The following is a 22,234-nucleotide window of genomic DNA, read 5'->3' as shown; positions in this document are numbered from 1 at the left end:
TGAGTAATATTATTGTAGTTCAGACAGGGGTGCTAATTTATAAAAATATAGGATGAGTTGTGTAAAATATAGGGGGGGGGCAATTTTGTTGTTTTTCAGATAACATACCTAAAATGGTTATTTTTCAAAATGAGGCCGAAATTGAAGCTCCTGTGCGCGGACAGCATAGCAAAGCTTTTAGATTCAATAGTTGGATTTTGCTGTCACTCGTTCAGCTAAAATACCGTCGATCTTTTTTCAAAAAAGAAAAAAAAAACAAGAAAACACTCCAGGAATAGGTAACTGAATTGATTAATTTAATAATTTTACTTGTCATTCTCAAGTGATCACATTTCAATCGTAGATTATTGGAATTTCTAACCAATTTTAATTCGATCATGAGTTCAATTTTAACAATATTTCAATCAAAAAATTTAAACATGCTAAAAAAATTGAAATAGCTGATATATCAGAAACTCTATTAATTGCAACAAAACCTGTTCCAAGCTCCTGGTTCCAAAAATTGATGTTTTAAGCTAAAAAAAAAAGAAAAAAAAACATAGTTCAAAATGTAGCAAACATGTTAGAAATTTTATTAGCTGTAACTAAATCTATTTCAAGCTCCATTTTCCGATAAATTGCTGTTTCAAGCAATTTTCTTGGAAAAGATAACTGAAATTCCATTGCGGGTATTTTTTTTTTACCTGAGAAAATGGATTACAATTTAATTGGATAATGTAAAATTGCTTGCAATTGTGTGATTATTCGAGTGTATCTTGGTGTATTCCTCATTTTTGTAGTCCCTTTTTAGTTTTGTTTCTATGAATACAATTTTAGCCACAAAAGTTGAAATGCCTTTTGTGTCCTCTCAGGTGGGTCAGTTCCTGCTTTTTAACGTCTATTTGAATGTCACCCCATTAGGAGTAATAATTGTTTATTTTTCTGCTATTTTAAACAGGACATGATGAGTACGAAGAACTCTGGAGTTAGCCGGCTTTAACTAAAGAAAGTTGAATTGAATTTTGAAGTTGCTTATTAATTCCCCCTGGTGTCCAAAGGTATTGTAAAGCTTATTTATGCGCTAATTTGAGGGAAGGGAAACCTGCTAAATATACTATGTTTAGTTTCCAAGAGTGTTGGATTTTTATTCTATTTGCCCCGTGTTAATTTGTGTAATAATGGTAATAAGGATTCTGAACCTTAATAAGTCAGACATGTGAAAAAAAAGTTTGCCCCCCTTATGGTTGTTTTCACGAGGATGGAAGGTGACCTGTCATCCCATCTTCCCAAGGATGCCATTGACCTCCCATGGGAGTTCAACTCCCATCCTTGTGAAAATACACCCTAAGATCGATATAAAAATAGATTAAGTACTCCTTCAAAGCCAAGATATATTAGAAAAATAGAATGGTAGTCTTGTTTAGTCTGAATGCCTTATTCACGCTATTATTCAAAAACGAAAGATTCTTATTACCATTATTTATCAATTAGGACGAGGTTTTAAATGCATGTTATTATAAGATAAAAGTTCCTCTGCATTTTCTTTTGTCACGTAATTAGGGTTTGAGTCGCATGGGATCATTACGTTTTTAAGTAAATTAGTTTAATAGATTGCTATTATTTCCATTGATTATAATAAATTTACCATTTTCGTTAGGTACCAATAGCATGCAGTACTTCATTAACGCTAAAGATTGTGCCCTAATACAGGTGCTCCCTAACTTTTCCTAGTTCTATGCCCCTTTGAATGTTCACGTTATGACACCTCTTCAGAATACAGGCTCCCAATTTGGCTAACGTTCAGTTCATTTACTACGGAGAGTATACTAATATATCTTTTCTGGATTCTTTTCATATCCCGAGACGGATCATGGCAATAATTTCTTATGAAAAAATATACTTTGAGTTAAAAGCCGATTTATGAAAGTCAGTTGCAAAGCCAATAGTATAAAATGAGATTTAACGAAGGGAAGTTGTTTTTCTTTCGTTCTTCTTCTATATTCACTAAAATATCCATACAACAATTTTCTAAGTCGCGCTTTGCTTTAGTCAGGTAATTAATAGTGCACCAATCTCTTTTTCATTCGATACGCAACCATTTTGGTTGTTTCGTTAATATTTTTGTATAATGGACCTAGTCTTTTACATTGTAAACTGCAGCTTTCAAATAGCAAAACCTCTTTTTTAAGGTTAAATACTAATATTTCATAAATATTCTTGGGGATAAATATATCATATTCTATTAATAAGCATACGTCTGTAATAACTGTGATTTATGCTCATTGATTTACATCTGGGAAGTAATTTCGTAAGACGTTCACATTACTTCATAAGCGTAAGCCGGAAAAGGAGGCTAATAGGAAGGACAACAAGTTGACTTCGTCTGATTGGTTCTCTTTTGTGAATTTAACGACCTTTGCTTAGTTCCTCTTGTGTCACCAAAGGCACCCACGGCACCTAAAGATAGCCACCAGTCATATGGGAAGTACCGCTGTTAGGTGTGACGAAGCGTATTTTTCGGCCTTCGTATTCTACGATCTCCGCCCTTCCGCTACCACTCTAGTACTTTTCTGGGGGGGGGGGGCTCTCAGCGAAAAGTTTTTTTACTCACAAGATTTTTACTAGTGAGCACTCTGTTTTTATGTTTGTCTAATTTTACGGTTGGTGCTACAAAGCTTTCCCTACCATTTTTATAGAGAAAAGAAGGATATATGGTATTGTTAAGAAATGTTCAGTTCTGATTTTTAAGCGCTTTTTTTTTTCTTGAGAACTTTAGTTGGCATAGATACGACAATCGTACATGCTATTAAGAAATCGCCAAAGAAAACTACACAGACGACTTTTGAAGTTCACTATACGATGGGATGTAGGGGGGTTACCTTAAGATTAGTAGAAAGTGAATGCTTATGCTGGCTAAAGAGGTATGAACATATCAAATATGAAAATAAAGTTTTGATGATTTCATACCAAGTAAAGCGACTTTCTTTCAACTTTTAAAAATCTTTTTTTAATCCTCAAACTTAGGTTCTTTAAGTTGTACTGCTGTCCTGAAGATCGTATCCAGAAAGGTGTTTGCAGATTTGTAAGTGGGAAGAATTAGAGTATGACTGTTTTTACTATCATAAAAAAAGGTTTATAGTTATAACTAACTCCCAGTCGTAGATAGACAAAGAATTGACTTGATTTTTTCTTTTGCTCTGGTGCTGCAACAACAACAAAAAAACCGGAAGTTTGTCTCCACATATAAGAAATCTGCTGTATTTGCACACATTTTTTTAGATAGGGAATTCCACCTATGTACAGACCTAATGTTTCGCATTATTTTGCCCAAACCTTTGGTTTACATCGGATTTTAATGCTCATTATTTCGCTAGATGTGGAGGATGTACAGTTTGTCATCAATTACGATTACCCCAATTGCAGTGAAGACTATGTCCATCGTATCGGTAGGACTGGACGGTCTCATCACACTGGCACGTCATATACGTTTTTCACCACGGACAACGTTGCCAAAGCAGGAGACCTAATTGGTGTGCTCACAGAAGCAAAGCAGGTTGTCAACCCCCAACTGTATGAGCTAGCTGAGCAAGCAAAATATTCAAGCGGTAAACAAGGTTAGTTTTTACTAGTATTATAATAAAGTAATAATTTAGTATGTAACCTTATATACTAGACAAAATATTAAATATCAGATTCGTCATACAATAAGGAAGTATTTTATTGCATAAAGTTGTTTTATATTTTAATTTTGAGTGTTCCTGTTATCAATAAAACGAAGTCATGTTGACCAAATTATAGTGCTGTGCATCTTAGGTGACTAGCATGTAAGATGAATCTTGAACAGTGCTGTTAAATTTTTAGTCGTTTTCTTTTTTTCTTTTTTTTTCTTTTTTTTTGTAGCCAAGTCATCTGATAGCCAGTTCTTGTGACAAATTCTTATGATTCCTTCAAATACAGAGTTTTTTCGTCAAAAATTCTTACGGTATATAATTTAAAGCATTTTCCCGCCTGGAACATACACTAAGCGAGAGAGAGAGAGAGAGAGAGAGAGAGAGAGAGAGAGAGAGAGAGAGAGAGAGAGAGAGAGAGAGAGAGAGAGAGAGAGAGAGAGAGAAATCGGTATATTTAAAAACTATCGTAGCATAGCTAAATTCAGTTTTTTCACAAAAATCATACATTTAAACAAAAATCACACACTACGACTCAGCATTAAAAATTGATGTGAAGAATGGCACAAATGAGTTGGCGTAACGATTAGTTCGTACTTTAGGGGGTACAAGTTTATTTTGTAACCGAGTTCGGCTATTGGGAGGGGCTGGTTCGGGTAGTATTGATCGGTGGCTCTTATTAGCTAGGACGGATTTTCCAAATTGCTGAATAAGGTGTTCAAGCATTGCCTCATAACCTTCTTCTTTTTCTTAATATATCTTTTTCTTCTTTTTAATGCTATAGAACCATTGAAAAGGCTTGTACATGGATATATATATATATATATATATATATATATATATATATATATATATATATATATATATATATATATATATATATATATATATATATATATATATATATTATTTTAATAAAAAAAAAAATAATCTCCATGTATAGTTCTGTAGTTTTTGGTTTCAGTGGAGGATAAATAAAAAAAAAAATATGGTTAAGAAATCAGCTAAAAATAAGGTAAAAACATGTGGTAATAAGCAACTTAATAAGATATAGTCTTCTTTTGAAGGGGTAGTTGTCTTTGGGAATCAAGGAAACTTTATTGTTGGGATATTGGGGATAAAAAGCGTTGTCAAATCTAACTAATCAGTTTTGCTTATTTATTTTCGTTGTTTAACGAGGCGACACAGATGGAAATGTGGTAATATCCTAGTAACTTTATAATTTCCAAACAAACAAAAGAGAAATTTTAGAAAATTGTGGTTTTCAATGATGAATAGACCAAAGAAAGGCAAAAGGGATAAATAAATGTTTCTATTTTGATGTCCTTGGTACTTTAAGTGATAAATGAAAAAATGCGTGTTAATTGTGTCAGCGGTGTGCAAAATGGAAATTATTGGCTTTTTTTTTAAATGAAACTTCCGTCGAAATTTAGATTTTGCCTATCCCGATAAAAACACTTATTGTGGCCTACTTGACTTTAGGAGGTAGAAGGAGACCTTATCTGCCGAAGTTAGTCTAAAGGGCTTTCTGAAAATAATGGTCTGAAAATTTGCTTTTCTTTGATTTTGAGCCTTCCCCCAGGATCGGGAACTACATTTGGCACAACTCTATTTGCCATTGCGTTTAGTAATATTATCTTGCTTTATATCTGGCACCGTGTATGTCACTTAGAATCTAAAAGTGTATCATTTCAGGTCGAAGTCGTTGGGGTGGTCCTCCTCATAGACAAAGTCGTGGAGCTCCTCGTGGTGGAATGGGAGGCAGAGGAGGAGGTTTTTCTCAGAGAGGACGTGGTAGTACTATGTCAAGACCTACTCGCGAAGCACCCTCATATTCTCGTGAGGCTCCCTCATATTCTCGTGAGACTTCGTCGTATTCAGGTAATTTTTTTTGTATTTTCGGATTTGTTTCGATAATGATGAAAATAATATATAATACAGCCTTGACTTACATACCTGACTCGCCCGAAGAATCGCACGAGCAGGATTCATGCCCGGTCGTTCCACAAGCGAACAGATATTCACTCTGCGGCAAGTGATTACAAAAGACATAGGAGTTTCAAAAGAAGGCGTACACGGGCTTTATCGACTTCAAAGCCGCTTTTCAAAGCGATGTTGGCTTTGCTGACGATTTGACACTTTTGAAAAACACCCTCGAAGACGGTTGGGTTAGACATTAGCTGGAGCACAAAAAAAACGCTCATCGATTCAATATTATTTGAATAACCTCCTCCTACAGTCGAAGTATGGCAAATTGAATAGCAGTTGTGAAGAATGTCATGTACCTCGGCTCCATTCTGTCAAGTGATGGATCAGTCGAGAGCGACGTCAATGTAATAATCGGAAAGGCAACTTCCCTCCTAGGGAGACGTAACAACATTTGGCACAACCCTATTGTCAGCCATCTTGCAGAGATGCGGATACATAATGCATTTGTCGTCTTAGTTCTACTATATGGCACAGAAACTTGGCCAGCAACCACCAAGACTTTGAGGAAGCTGGATGTAATCCAAAGTAAAGGACTCCAAAAGATAGAGGAACTTCTAATACGACTTTATCAGCAACACCAACCTGCTGGCCCCTACGATGCAGATTCCCTGCAAGTTGAGCAGCGTATACTGGGATGGTACGGTTACGTCCTCCGAATTTCGAAGAAACCCCTTCTCACATCGTATATGATTTCAGTCTTGTGGTCGCTGGATGAACACGACCAAGTGTCACCCAAGGACAAGATGGTCCGATAGTTTACATCATTTCCTAAGCAAGGCTAGAATAAGACCTGAAGATGTACCCGCGGCCGCTCAAGACTGGATTTACTGGAGGAGAATGGTGTCTACTCTCTCGACGCTGGCCCCAAGTCAGTAGGACTAAGATAATAACCTATAAAAGATTTAAATGTAATAAATTATGACAAGATGTTAATGCGCTTAAAACCATAGGTAGAAAAAAACTTCATAACACTCTTTTCAAATTAAAAATAATTGGTTCGATTGAAAGTTGTTGGAGTAATTTATTGGACAGATATTCGCCTGATTGGTACCCAGATACATCAACGTAAAAGAATACCAATACCAAAATTACAACGCTTTTGCTTTATTTTTTAGCAAAAATCTTATTTCCAAGCTTAGTCATCAAGTTATCCTTGTTGAAATTCTTTAATAAGTTGGCCTGCGGGGCAACCATGATAATCAGGGTTTTTCTTGGGATGGGATATTAATTTGGATGCGATTGAGATAACGAAAATATTATAATTTTTATCTATACAGTTCAAGTTGAAAAACACATCCTTTCTTTACTAGCTTTTTTGTAGATTTTTCCCCATAAGTAATTGACTAGAAACTGTTGTAAACTTTTTTTTCATATATTTTTTCTTTAGTATTTGATTTTTTTTCTATTCTTTATAACCAGTTTTATAGAACGTTTTTGCTTCTTTTTATGGCACTTGGTATTAATCAAGTGACATAGCAATCGCAAATTCTGTCGGTCTGTCTGTCGGTCCCGGTTTTGCTACTTTAGGCACTTCCAGGTAAGCTAGGACGATGAAATTTGGCAGGCGTATCAGGAACCGGACTAGATTAAATTAGAAATAGTCGTTTTCCCGATTTGACCATCTGGGGGGGGGGGGGGTGAGGGCCCGTTAATTCGAAAAAAACTAGAAAAATTGAAGTATTTTTTTAACTTACGAACGGTTGATCAGATCTTAATGAAATTTGATGTTTGGAAGGATATCGTGTCTCAGAGCTGTTATTTTAAATCCCGACCGGATCTGGTGACATTGGGGGGGGGGGGGGAGTTGCGAGGGGGAAACCTAAAATCTTGGAAAAAACTTAGAGTGGAGGGATCGGGATGAAACTTGGTGGAAAAAAAAATCCCAAGTCCTAGATACATGATTGACATAACCGGAACGGATCCGCTCTCTTTGGGGTAGTTGGGGGGGGGGGGGCGTTTATTCTGAAAAATTAGAAAAAATGAGGTATTTCTAACTTACGAACGGCTGATCGGATCTCGATGAAATTTGATATTTAGAAAGATATCGTGTCTCAGAGATCTTATTTTAAATCCCGACCGGATCTGGTGACATTGGGGGGGAGTTGGGAGGGGGAAACCTAAAATCTTGGAAAACACTTAGAGTGGAGGGATCGGGATGAAACTTGGTGGGAAAAATAAGCACAAGTCCTAGATACATGATTGACATAACCGGAACGGATCTGCTGTCTTTGGGGTAGTTAGGGGGGGGGGTAGGTAATTCTGAAAAATTAGAAAAATGAGGTCTTTTTAACTTACGAACGGGTGATCGGATCTCAATGAAATTTGATATTTAGAAGGATATCGTGTCTCAAAGCTCTTTTTTTAAATCCCGACCGGATCTGGTGACACTGGGAGGAGTCTGGGGTGAGGGAACCTAAAATCATGGAAAACGCTTAGATTGGAGGGATCGGGATGAAACTTGGTGGTAAAAATAAGCAGAAGTCTTAGATCATGATTTACATTATTGGAATGGATCCGCTCTATTGGGGGGGGGGGGGGGGGTAATTCTGAAAAATTAGAAAAAATGACTTATTTTTAACTTACGAAGGAACGATCGGATCTTCATGAAACTTCATATTTAGAAGGACCTCGTAACCCAGATCTCTTATTTTAAATCTCAACCGGATCCAGCGTCATTGGTGGGGGCAGTTTGGGGGACCGGAAATCTTAGAAAATACTTAAGGGAAGAGATCTGGATGAAACTGGATGGGAAGAATAAAAACCTGTCTTTGATACGTGACTGACATAACCGGACCGGATCTGCTCTCTTTGGTGGAGTTGGGGGGGGGGGGGGGGGTAATTTCGAAAATTGAGGTATTTGTAACTTACGAAAGGGTGACTAGATCTTAATGAAATTTGATATTTAGAAGGGTCTTGCGCTTTAAAGCTCTAATTTTAAATTCCGACCAGATCCTGTGACATTGGGGGGAGTTGGAGGGGAAACCGGAATTCTTGGAAAACGTGAAAATTGGGGTATTTTTATCTTACGAATAGGTAGATAAGATAAGATATTTATTTCAAAAAATCACTATCACAAGCCCTCAGGGGGCCGAATTCAGACTTCGGAGTCGACTAATAAAACAAACAAAGCAAAAAACACTAATAATAATGAATAATCAAATTATGTATAAAAAAAATTCAGAAAAAAAAGTCAAAAAATAAGTCAGAAAAAAGGGAAGGGGACAAAAAAAAGTCAAGAAATAAACATATATATCTACAAATTAAAAGGGACACTAAAAAAAAGTCCAAAAACTCACAAAAAAAGAACGAAGCATAAAACACACGAAAAAAAATATATGACTTAAAAGGGAAACTAAACCAAAACAGCGGGGGCAAGCAAATTAGTGTAACGACCTAAAGCACCTCACATGAAAAAAAAGGGGAGGGGAACTAGTTGGCTATTTTATTTATTTTTTCTGTGATGAAGGGGACAAAGGTTTTTTCATATCTGGAAGTAACGCAGCGAATGGGAGACAAAACTGGGATAGGCTCAGAAACAGCTCGTGGCTGTCGTAATCTGGATGGTGAGTGACGTTTGGGGAAAATACTTGCCGTCCGAGGGTTCGTTATTGCATTTTTTGAAAAACGGAGGCACAACGACGACCTCCTTCGCTCAAGGGTTTCCAAACTAGCTTTTTTTTAGGAGCAGAGAGTAAGGCACCTTGCCTTCTTTGAAAATTATTCGCAAGGCTCTTTTTTGGATTGACTCAATTTTGTCAGATTCTTTACGGGAGATGCCAGGGTGCCAAACTGGACAAGCATATTCAAGATGCGGGCGGACAAAAGACGTGTACAACCTTAAGGAGTGAGAAGGGGGGACGCTATATTTACTTAGGAGCTTAAGGAGGGCGATAGACGCATTAGCTTTATGGATGATATCTTTAACGTGGATATCCCTCTTAAAATTTGAAGAAATTGTGACTCCAAGTAATTTAACCGAGGATGCATAAATTTCAGGAGGGATAGGATTAAGAAAAATGGGCGAGGATTTGAGGAAACAAATCGGCATTATCATGGACTTAAAGGGGTTTACAGTCATATCTAGGTCCAAAGCCTCACTTCCAATTTCATTGAGAATACTCATAGGGTCGCTTATTAAATTTCTGAAGTAACTTTCAACAATCGTTAGGTCATCAACAAATTTCCAACGGTCAGGAACTTCCTTCGCGAGGCTGTTAACCATGACTGAAAAAAGGAGGGGGCCTAGGAGAGTTCCTTGGGGTATGCCATTGTAGATAGGGAGAGGATTTGAGTAATGGTTCTGGTATTTAACCACCTGGGATCTATTTGTTAAAAAGGAGGCAACCAATTTTACCAGTAAGGGATCAATGTTGAACTCGCTTTTAAGTTTCTCAATTAAAATATTGTGGTTAACAAGGTCAAAGGCTTTCTGCAGGTCAATAGAAATTAAGTTTAGCCAGGAATTAGGTTTTTCGAGGATTTTCCCGATATGGTCAATAAGAGAAACGAGGTAGTGGGAAGTAGAAGTTGATTTTAGGTTTCCGAATTGCTTCAGGTCAGTAAGAGGTAGGATTTTTTCCTTTAGCCAATCTGCAAGGAATCCTTCATACAATTTTGAAAAAATAGGAGTAAGTGTAATAAGTCAAACGCCATCAAAGCCAGGCTTTCCGTTTTTCTTTTTCAAAGGGGTAATGAAACCCTGTTTCCAAATTGTTGGAATTTGCCCAGACTTAGTAATTTCGTTAAACAGGACAGACAAGGGCTTAGACAGGAAGTCACCGAAGGCTCTAATAAGGGGAAACGGGATATCCAAAGGACAAACACTTGTCTTTCTTAGTTTATCAATTCTTCTTTCAATCTCAGACGGGGAAACAGTCGGGAAAAAGGGGGATGGGGTTCCTGTTGATAATTGGATTGGCAATGCTGGAAGGCTCTGGACAATGGAAGCGAGAAATTTATTTAGACTATTTGCAGTAACATCAGGGGGCTCTGGTAAATTGAAATTAAGCTGGTCAAGACTCCTGCCACATATCTTTTTAACCTCGGAATACCAGTTTTTAGGCTTATTAGTAAACAACTCTTCGATCTTATTTTTGTAGTACGATCGTGCCAATTTACGAATTTCTCTTTGAATTGATTTTCTTAATATATTGGCCTGATCGAGTTTACCATTTTTAAACAGCTTCAATTTGGTTCTGATTAGTGTTTTTATTGTTTGATTAATAAAGGGTTTGTCACTTGAGCACCTTTTAAACCTTTTTTCTTGGAAACAAATTTGATATTTATCAATTAGCTTTTTATGAAACTTGGCTGTTTTCTCATCAAGGTTTTGTAAACTATAAGTGTCGGACCAATCTTCAGTACTCAGCCACATACCGAAAGAAAGAAAACCAGAATTTTGAAGAGGGCGGTAAGTGCTATAAGTTTTTGAGAAAGTATGCTTAAAATTTGAGGAGGGGGACAAAATAATGGAAAGATGATAACTCCCACCTAATGGGGGCAAAGTTGAGGGAGGGCTGTAAAAATTATACATATTAGTTAAAATAACATCAAGAGAGGTATTTCCCCGAGTCGTCGGTGTTTTAACAATTTGCTTTACTTTAAGTGAAGCAAAAAAAGAATCCATTTTAAGGTCGTTGGCATCGCCAACTAAAAAAAGGCCAGCATTGGGGTACTTAGAAATAACAAAATCAGAACTTGCCTATAATTGCTGGATAAAATTACGTTTTGATTCGATACTTTGATTTGGGGAGTAATAGAAAACAGCTATTGCAATAATACTAAATGGACGAGGGAGTACTTTTGGTCTAACATTTAGCCAGAGGATTTCATCATACTCGGATAAGTTAGGGACTTGAATAACCTTTGGGTAAAGGTGACTCTTAGTAAAAAACAAAACTCCGCCACCCTTTTTCCCGAGTGGGTGGTCTGAAGGACGGAGTTTAATAAACTCTGAATAATTTGTCAGGTGTAGGGACCCTGGGTCATGGGATTGAACTTCAGTAACAGCTATAATATCTATCAAATTTGATTTTGAAACCATCTCGAGTTCAGTAAGCTTTTCAAAATTAAGACTTTCAGCATTAGTAACTAAAAGTTTAGGAAAAACAAACCGATTGGGGAATCGCGACAGGGAGACTTGATGGGCTTGAGAATTTCCTGGGTAGGGTTTTAATTTAATTTTATTATGCTTTGGAGAAGAGGGGTAAGAGAAGGATTTGCTTTGGAGATTTGGATGTGGCGGGACGGGCAAGGATATGGACGAAGCACGAGGACTTATTATATGACAATTATTGAATGTAAAAAGTCTCAGACCTGAGTCACGTTTACAGGGTAGGCACGAGGGATAAAACGAATGGGCTTTCAAATTCAGCATACAACCGGAAGCCGTTAAGTTATTCCTGTATTCGGGAGCCTGATCCTCTACCATACTAATAGAGGATTTGTCAGTGGGATTACGTTCATGAATAATTGATTTCATTTCAACATTATTAACTTGACTGTTCCGGTCAATGTCATTGCTAATCACCTGGTATGTCACTGGTTCAAACGCCCTTGACCTCTCAATTGAATTTACGAAGGGTAATATAGCATTTTCGGAATTTTTTATTTTCACTTGATTGACTTCATTATTCTTTGTTATATCACTGTTTTGAGCTACAGATAGGGGTTCAGAAATTGCGGTCGAAATGTAGCTTAACAACTCTTCTAGTCTGTCTTTTAATGGTTTAAGAATATCAAGATTTGTCTGGCAAGCAAAATCTTTAACACAGGGATTTGGATACGTTAAATTTTCTCTGGTAACATATGAGTAAGGTTCGGTCTGAACCGATACCTCACGTGAGCAGGTGCGTAATTTTCCAATGGTGGTGTTCAGAGTATAGGATGGGTCGACGGAAGAAAAGGTCTGGCACTCAGTCTGACAAGAAACTTCAAGAGGGGGGGACGTCACTTCGTGTTGTAAATAGGGAGAGGCTAGAGTCAACTTCTGTGAGGGGGGAGCACCGGCGATTTGAGCTCTTTTAAGATATTAAGTATCCTAGCTCTTGAGTTTGGAGAACGAGGGGTGTGAGGTGAAGGTAAAACAGGTGAATTTAAAGGATTTACCTTATTGATTGGCATTTTCTTAGAGGAGCAGTCAGGACAACACCAGCTCTCACTCCAATTAGCTGTATCAATTCTGGCACATTTATCCGCTCCTGCGTGAAACGAGCAATTGCACCCTCCACACTTCACAGAGTTTGAAAAGACTCTAAGCCTACATTCAGGACAAACTAGTCTTTGTCTGACCATTGTTTCTTAAGAGGTTAATGGTCCGGCTGAAAAAACTTGGCTCAACAGTTAACAACACTAGATCCTCACACGTTGGATGCTAGATGAAGACAGTTGTTCAAATCCCGACCAGATCTTTTGACGTTGGAGGGAGAATTCTTGGAAAGCACTTGGAGTGGAGGAATCGGGATGAAGCTTGGTGGATATAATAAGCAAATGTCCTCGATACGTGATTGACGTAACCGTTCTGGGTTCGCTCTCTTTGGGGGAGTGGGGGGAGGGGTTCAGTGATTTGGCGAGTTTGGTACTTCTGGACGCGCTAGGACGATGAAAATTGGTAGGTGTGTCAGGGAGCTGCATAAATTGACTTGATAAAGTCGTTTTCTCAGATTCGACCATCTGGGGGGCTAAAGGGAGAGGAAAAATTAGAAAAAATTAGGTATTTATAACTTACGAGTGGGTGATCGGATCTTAATGAATTTTTATATTTAGAAGGACATCGTGACTCAGAGCTCTTATTTTAAATCCTGACCGGCATAAAGCCTCTGATTTTCCTTTTAAATCAATCTATTTCTTCTTAGAATTTTGTTAGAGCTCATACCATATGAGCTCTTGGCTCTTAGCTCTTCTTGCCTCGTCACAAGTGCCATATGAGCTCTCGGCTCTTTTTATTTTCATTACTTTGCGACTGTTTTGATAAGCATTTTAAAAGAGACCTAGGTCAATAATATAGATGGTGGAAAACCGAGAGCAAATCATCATAATCATAAAGAAAAGAAATATAAAGGGCCTATGTACCGACGTCTGAAAAAAAAATCTTATATGGATTAAGGAGGTGAATGGGGTAAAAATCTTTCAACTAGGAATTCTTTTTGGATTAACACCCTTTCCAGAAATTTTTTACGCTAACCCCTGACTTATTTAAGTTGAAAAGCTTGACTCAATAAACCTGGTTAATTCCTATACTGGGTCTGTGGAACTGCTGACTATACTGCTACTCTCACGTTATTTCATTGTCGTGACTAAACAAATCTTCATCTTTCAGTATATATGATCCCCATCTTCTTTATCTTCAAATCTAACATTGCTTGCCAAGAAAACTTCGCTTTTTTACAAAGCCGGTTTATCGTCCGAATGTGTGCACTGAAATAAAACACTGCGGCCTACCCTTTATTATTTGGAAAAAATTAAAGCTCCATGGAGTTCTCGATGAGGAAGGTTAAGTGGGTTGAAAAAGAGTAGATAGTGACAACTGTTTCAGGAGTAATAAATAACACAACAAATAAATTTAAAAAAAAAATAAAGGATATTAACAACGTTAATCTTGATGCTATTGATATTAACAATATTTTTATAATTGATTGTATTTATAATATTTAATATTAAAAAAACAATAATATAAGTAACGAAATAAATAACACAAAGGGTAAATAATCGTACCGAGGACGTATTCATAGGCACCATGAATACGTGACCAAGGTCATAGTGTAACCTTGGTAAACGGGGTTGTCGCATTTTAGACAAATGTTAAAATGAATTTCAGACAATGAGTAGTGCTTCATTGAAACTAAAGATACTTTTAAGGGTGTCAATTCGTGGAAATGTATTGGAGAGGGGGTCTATTTCGTTACCTTTTCAATTTGTCAAAGAAAATAACAAAAAGCCATTGTTCAATGAAAACACCAAAAGAGGTATTTTCAAAATCTGGGGGGGGGATCTTAAGGCATTAACGTCCCCCTTCAGATGACACAACTTTCAGTCCAGCATTATAGACTTTTATGGTATCGTGTAAAGTGTCGGATAACACTATGCAAATCTGAGTAGTTGCTAAATAATTTGTCAAGCATAATAATTATCAAATCGGATTAGGAAATTATTTTTAAAATGATTTCATATGTTTTTATTGAAAGTTGTGACACTTTTGTTCTTGTACGACTTTTTTGTGTAAATTGTTATCTTGGGAAATCCGTGCGACTTCATTCACTGTCCATAAATTGGTACTTTAGAATCAAGGCTGTCTAGTCTAAGCCTTGAAAGGCTGTTTTTTCGAAGGTCTAATTTTTATTGTTTGATTATTTTTTTGTTATTTCCTCTTTCCATGTTAATCGGACCATGGAGCCCACTGTTGGGGAATGTCCAATTCTGGGCTCTTTTCTGTTGTAAATAATCAAGCTTGAACAAGCTTGAATAGTCAATAGACAGAGCGAGAGACTTTTATTCAGCTATCAAATAAAATAATAAGAAAATATTTGAACAGCCACCCTAAATCGTACAAAACTTGTCCAAGGGAGTAATAAAAATTTACAAATATAATAAAGAACGAAATCACATAGTTAAGTATGGCACAAGAACTATTACAGAAAGTAGACGATTTGTAACAAATATAGTCAAAAGTTAAATAAAATACACTTGTCTCTGTGATGCAACTAAAAACCTATATTTTTTCGCCCCTAAATTTTTTCGATTTGACGTCAATTAGCTGCTATACCTTTCAGATTAAACATAAAGAGAATAGAGGAAAAGAAGAGAGCCAAAAAATGATGAAATGAATGAAAGGAAGTTAAAAGAAGTGAAAAACAAAGCATCTAAATACAAAGGAAAATAAATATTATCAGAATATACAGAAAAATGAATCGACATCCAAGTCTAGGGAAAATAAATCCACAAATTACATTTACAGAGAATAAACTATGATTTACGTACAAATTTTGAATCATATTGTGAAGTGCACCCATCTTTTGTTAGAATCCTCTAAAATTAAATTCTTGCTTTAAAAATTGGCTTGTGTTTGATACATGGGGTGAGGCTGGTGGTGCTCTACTCCGACTAATGTCTGGTCCTGCCTTTGACCCCTTACCTCTATCTGACATTTGTGTATGCTGCGACAGGTGCCCTCCCTCTTCTTCTGTCCTTGGTGGTCTTGACATATCGCCAGTTGTTATACCGATGATTTTTCAAATTTCGACCGTACTCTCCAATATATAAGCAATCTCTTTGCCTCGCTACAAATTGAGTAAGAAAAACTTCTCTCTTGGATTTAACCCTGTAAATTCTGAACTTGGGAACAACGGGATAAAGCCAGTTAGTCAGGTTATTTGCCTCGATATCCTCATTGGATTCTCAATAATACACAATCGACGACTTTCTGATGGTTCTTATTGAACTTTTCGGTTAGAGGCCTGCCTTTGCATCTTCTGTTACAAATAAAATGCACTACAAATGCATCTTCTCTTACTCTTCTCTTTCAAAGTTTTTACATTTGGTAATTATTCCGTATTACCTGTGTATTGTAGCTCTCTGAAAAATATTTGCTAATTTATTATTTAAAATATTCCCTTCCTTTTCTTTGGTTTCACAAAATGTCTTCGAAATTCTCTCCCATGGGCCTGTAATTTTCGTCTTATGAAAGAGTATACCATTGCCCATCCTATTTTCTCTGAGGAAAATCAAGCATCGTTTTACCATACCAACTATTAAAGCTAAGCCATCCTTGGTCTCCAACACTGACTCAGTTGCTATTCATTCTCTTTTTTCTATTTTCAAGTGTATTCTTTATCTGCATTTATCATTCTTATTAGTGTCTATTGCTGTTAGTTATTTACCTCTTTTTTTCTGTTCTCCATATTTTTTTTTTTTTGTACTATATACTCTTATCAATAGTAATAATAATGCAGAAAAAAAAAGAATTGAACAAACATAAGGAAAAATATAAAACAAGGAGGGCCAGTGAAGAGATACCCATTTAAATTTTAGGAATTCTCAGTAATCGTGATCTCTAATCTAGTGAATATCTCCGTTTAGTCTAGTGTAGAAGCCCGTTTACGTGAACACTCCGAAACACTCAATCCCGCTGTGTTTACTTTTAGGTTCCAGCCAATTTAAAATTCCATCTCCATCTAGCAAACACTGCATCTCTTTCTGTTTTGTTATGGCGATGGAGTTAAATTTGCTTAAAAGTAAAATTAAACATAGTAGAATTTAGTTTCCTGAAGATGCGTGGAGATTAGATTCTACACAAGACTGTGTGGAGATGTTCGCTATGATGGCTATTCACGATGCACCGAAAATATAAATTGAAATAGATCTATTTTCTCAAGACCTCGTTGTGGTTCATGCAGCCCGATCTAAGGCGCAGTTTTTAATGAATCATAACGAAACTTCAAGACATCCATGAAGACGTTTTGGTCTCTTTATAGTTATATCTATTAGTGGAGTCTCTGTCGGAGAAATTGCCAGCCTAGTGGTTAATTTTGTGATTAATTTCTGAGACCAAACTTACTAATCATGATAAAACGTAAAATTACGAAAAAAGGAGAAAACGGGGACAATATTTCTCTTTTTTCGCGATTTTACGTTTTATCGTTAATTTTGTGAATCCACTTAGTAAAGGAATTTACAAAAATAAAAAGTATTTAAGCTTGAATCGAGATTCCGAGCAGATTTTCTAAATAAAAAGCTGTTCAAAGCCTGTCTCGCCAGTTTTGCTCTTTAGCTCAAGTTCTGTTTCATCGAGTATGTAATATGTGTTTCATCAGTAAGAGGGGTTGATCGGCTGGAATTTTTAATTATTTTTGTTCGGCACATTTGAACAAACAGAAATAAAAAATGGGAAAAAAAATTAACCGCACTTGAGCCTGAGTGTTTGGACTATTAACATCTGGATCCACCATCTATGCTTCAGTTTCATCTAGAAAGATATGTCTAGAAACTTATCGAAAAGCCCTTCTTAGCGTTTAAATTTGAGAAACAGTCAATTTAAAGTGTAGTATGTTTTACTATATGCTTTTGCTGTCCTACAAAACGCTTCTTAGGGCTCAGTCACTATTATAATGAATATAAAAATGAGGGAGAATGAAAATACGTCGGATGATGAAGGAAATGGCAGTGATCAAGAATCAATTAAAAAATGGCAGAAACTTTAACTGGGAATGGAAACTTGTTTTATGTGAACGTGTTTCATCAAGTATGTAAAAGCAGACAACTCAGCTATGTGAAATGTGTTCCAACCTATAGTTAGAGTACGTCTACATTTGACTTTTTCTGGAAACTAGGCTGGAAATCTAGAAAACTCCCATGATCAATATTTGCCTAGACGGGTGTGGCATGAAGTATCCTTATTTGTTGTATTTAAGGAGAATGAGAAAGAGTTGAATATTTGAGTGCGGGGATATGAATTAAAAACTACATAGTTTGTTTTTGTGACTTTATTAAAAGAGGGTAGAGCATACAAAGAAAAAAGGATGATTGGCTTAATCAATTTGTAGTTTTTTGGTTCAAGTTTAATTTGAGCTGAGGCTAAAATATATTTATTTCTAGGTCATCATGGACAAAATGGCCAGATGGCCCAGCGAGGATATCCCAATGAACGACTTGGCAGACCATTCAATTCTTATGGTGGTTTTTAGTTTTATCAGGTTTTCTTAAAATTAACTACTGTCTAGCGCAGCACCGCCATGCGGATTAATTCCTGATACCTTTTTTCCCCATCACTGGAGGTCACCTTCATTTTATCTTTCATTATAAATGAGATCTGTTGGTAATACAGGATTAATTTGTTGAAGAAGACTTTTGGGCTATTGAAATAATACAGGTACTCTGTAATGTCTTCTTATAACATTCCTTCTTTAAATTTTCTTTTGTATGGATTCTCCTTAGCTTTTTGTGGGAGAGGAAAAGATTTTTAATCGCTTCTTCTAAAAATGTACGAGGCGATCTTTATAACTTGTGAATTGGCTCATTCATATTATCAGATTTAAATTGTTTGTATAAAACTTTAAGAAAAGGGTCTTTCCTTAATGACAAATTATTCTTTTTGAAATTATTTGTCCTGAAGTATAAAATATAATTCAATCGTTTTTCAACTAGTGATGAACGAGGGTATTCACTTAAGTTAATCTGCGGGCGAGGCTGATCTTGGCTAGTGTCAATTCTTTAAAGTTGGGATTACGGACTACAGATGATTAGTATTTTGTTCTTTTTTTATTTTATGTCGTTTTTTTTTCTTCAGTTTAACAACATTTCTTAGCTCCGGATTCTGTTTGATACCTTGTTTAGTTTTCATTAGTGTATACTGTTAAAGAAGAGGACTGAGGGGCTAATCTCTGAAAGATTGAAGGGCCGAAAAGGATGCTAATCTCTGGCTGAAAAGGGTGAACTTTGTCAAATGAAAAGAACCAAGCGACATCGCTCTGTGGAATCTTTTGAATACGTTATGAAACAAACATTTGCCCTATTAAGAGAATTTTTAGGTACCAAGGGCAGTGAAAGCCAAATCTAACCGTTTCAATATATTAAGTAGAATCAATTTTATCTTAACGAATTGGAATAATCGGAATTTTAACTTTTAATATAAAAAGCTTCATATGAACTTATGCTGGTTATGGGACGTGTGGGTGCCGAATTAAAAAATGAGTTTAAAAACGGGGCAAAAACAGGGTAGAATATATCCGCTTGAAAAGAGATTAAAGGATTTCGTTTTTTAACTTCTTATGTGTTTAACTATGAAGAGCATTGTGTAAGCACATTTTTTAACATAAATCGTCAAAATAACTTTCAAAAAAATGTTGATTATTGTGCGATAAATATTTTTTTATCATCATTGTTTTTTTATTTTCATTATTATTAGAAACTTTCGTCAAAGCTTTGATCTTTTTTTCAATTGATTTGGCTTCTAAATGGCTGGATTACACGCAAAGAAAAACCATCTATGCTAATAACTTAATGAAGTTCTGCGCATTAATTAACTAATGACGGCATTAAACATAAAAAGAAAAATAGCATCATTCAAAATGATCCATCTTTCCTGTTGTGAAATTCGGATGTCAGAGCAAAATTTGACTCCTGTCGGAAAGATCACTTAAGAAGAACGGTAAAGGAACGTTGCTATGTATTAAAAGCTAAATTTATCTAGAAAAAAATTTAAATGTTTTTAATAGTTATGTAAAAAAAAAATTACCAATTTTATTCTTAAATAAAAGAACAACAGTTGTTAAACTATTTAATAAAAACATAAACTTGAAAAATACTTAATTAAAAAGAATATACTTTAAAAAAGCTTATTTAAAAACATGCTTCAATAGTGAGTTCGAAGCATTAATTTTTGGTTTAAATAACAAATTGCCGTCCAAAAAATTAAATTTTTAACTTTATCCGTAACAGAAGCGAAACGAACATAATAGTCGTATCAATGATTCGTTATATCCACTAGATAAAATTGCTGGAAAAAAAAAAACAAATAGCGGAAAGACTAATAAAGACAAATAAACAAAATGATAAATCGGTGGCAAAAAGGAAATTAATGAAAAAAGAAATTATTCCTTTTTTTAGAAAACCTAAAAAGAAAAAAATATCTAATAGTTTGAAACCTGACGAAATTACAAAGTGAAATTCAACTTATACTGGAACTTTGCTTAACCGTCCGCTAGTTTTTAACCGAATTTTGAACGAATAACCGAATTCAAATGCTCAAGGAGAACTTATTCAAGCCAATTTAATGCCTTTAATCGGTTTTGATGTGGTTGCGAGTTAAGTAGAAGTCCTTAGTTTATAGTTCAAATTTTTACTTTCAACGAGACGTGATTTTCATTGTGATACCAACTGGAAATTGTATTTTTTGTCAGTTGGTCAATTTATCATTTTTGCTACAACAAACTTTAGGAATCCGGTGAATAATATTCCTCGTGAAATGGGGGGAGGGGGGATTCATTTTCAGCTGAATTAAGCTTCACTTTTGATTTGGAGTTAAGAATTGTTCCATATGTTCTTTATGATCCCTGTATATCAAGGATTTGATTTATAAGATGGTGAATTTTCTTTAAGCATTTTCCTGATGTAGCGAATGTATTGTGTATTCAATAAATGAGGTTTGCATACTTGTACAGTATTAAATTACTATAAGCTAGTTATCTTTATGTCTTCATTTCGCCTTCCAGGACTAATTTAGGGATACAGTTCAACCACTATATATTTTAGTTCACAACATTTTAGTCACACTTACTCGTTTCAGTCAATAATTCAACTTCATACACTGGTTGCACGTTCTGGTGCTCGGCTTGTAAATGACATGTTTGGCAGAACTTTATCAATGTTTCTTGCATGTTTGATCATATTGCATCAGCACCAGTCGTTTTCTTCGCATGCGCACCTCTTCTGTAATATTTCGGGCAAAGCTTAGTCGGGGTCTATTGTGTACACGCGTCAAAGTTGAAACACTAAAAATCACCACCCTTGCGGGCACATGTCGCATGTGATGTTTAGGGCAAATCGTAGTCACGTTTTCTTACGTCTGTTCGTCAACTGCGGACCTCACGGGCACACCTCGTTTGTGATATTTAGGGCAAAACTTTATGAAGTGTTGTTTCGTCGGTCCATCTATGCCAAGTTTTCACATGCACACCTTGTATGAGGCAATTTGGGCAAAACGCATGTAATATATTTTCCATATATATTTTTGAAAATGCGACGACTGATGTAACCCACCAAATTTAAGATTTGGTTAGAAAGGTATTCCCGACTTTTTTTATGATGATCAAGCAGTTTTTGGTTGAAAACTATATGCTCTAAATCAAAGGATTTTAATAGCAACATAATATCCATTTTATGCTGATTCCAAGTATATATTTGGATATATTAAATTAAAGGATGTACTAAATTAAAGGCACCCATCGAAATGTATTAGCATCACTTGAATTTCCATAATTTCATAGGGCACTGATCTGGACTTGAGGGAAATTTTACCATAGTCGTAATTTGATTGTGGCTCCCATAATTATGGGTGCCTAGAAGCTAAAAAGTGGATTGTTAAGGCTATGAAAATAATTTGGGTTCTCTGGACGAATATCATCATCTAGCATATTGTAAGTATTCTTTTTTTATTATAAGTTTTTTAGAGAGCCTGGGCTAGCACCCAAATCGTAGAACAAAAATAACAAAATAATTAAAAAGGACGCAGTAGCACTAGGGTTTCTGGTGGGGTCCTTTGAAACGAACTTTCTGGATATTTCTACAATTTTTGGGAGCCTAATGTCCTTAATGAAACTTCTGAATAATTTCCATTTGTAAAATAATTCAATTTTCCTAAGGATTAATCCCAAACATACATTTTTGCATTCTAGAAGAAATAATCCAAGTTTGGTTGGTTCGTTTTTATTTAATGGGATGTGGATGCATTGATGCTAGATGGGACATAAGTTTCTCTCTGGATAAACGGTGCACATGCTAAGGAGTGCAGAACGAATGATCCGATGTTTGCTGAATTTATCAATCCCGTCGAGTGATGTTGAAACGTCTCTGTATTAATATGTTGTACTATATTTGGTTACTATATT

General features: G+C 35.8%; 1 protein-coding gene across 1 annotated transcript in view; it reads left to right on the top strand.

The window, feature by feature from the left end:
* Nucleotides 1-20,779, top strand: part of LOC136026173 (probable ATP-dependent RNA helicase DDX5) — a 69,674-nt gene extending 48,895 nt beyond the window's left edge. The window contains exons 10-12 of the mRNA XM_065702497.1: nucleotides 3,354-3,593; nucleotides 5,343-5,528; nucleotides 18,225-20,779. Of these exons, the coding sequence (XP_065558569.1) occupies nucleotides 3,354-3,593; nucleotides 5,343-5,528; nucleotides 18,225-18,313 (515 nt within the window). The 3' untranslated portion in view covers nucleotides 18,314-20,779. The remainder of the gene's footprint in view (nucleotides 1-3,353; nucleotides 3,594-5,342; nucleotides 5,529-18,224) is intronic.
* The last annotated feature ends 1,455 nt before the right edge of the window (nucleotides 20,780-22,234 follow it).

The sequence above is a fragment of the Artemia franciscana genome, chromosome 4 (assembly GCF_032884065.1).
Source record: "Artemia franciscana chromosome 4, ASM3288406v1, whole genome shotgun sequence".
Lineage (NCBI taxonomy): Eukaryota > Metazoa > Arthropoda > Branchiopoda > Anostraca > Artemiidae > Artemia > Artemia franciscana.
This window is presented reverse-complemented; position numbering and strand designations above follow the sequence as displayed.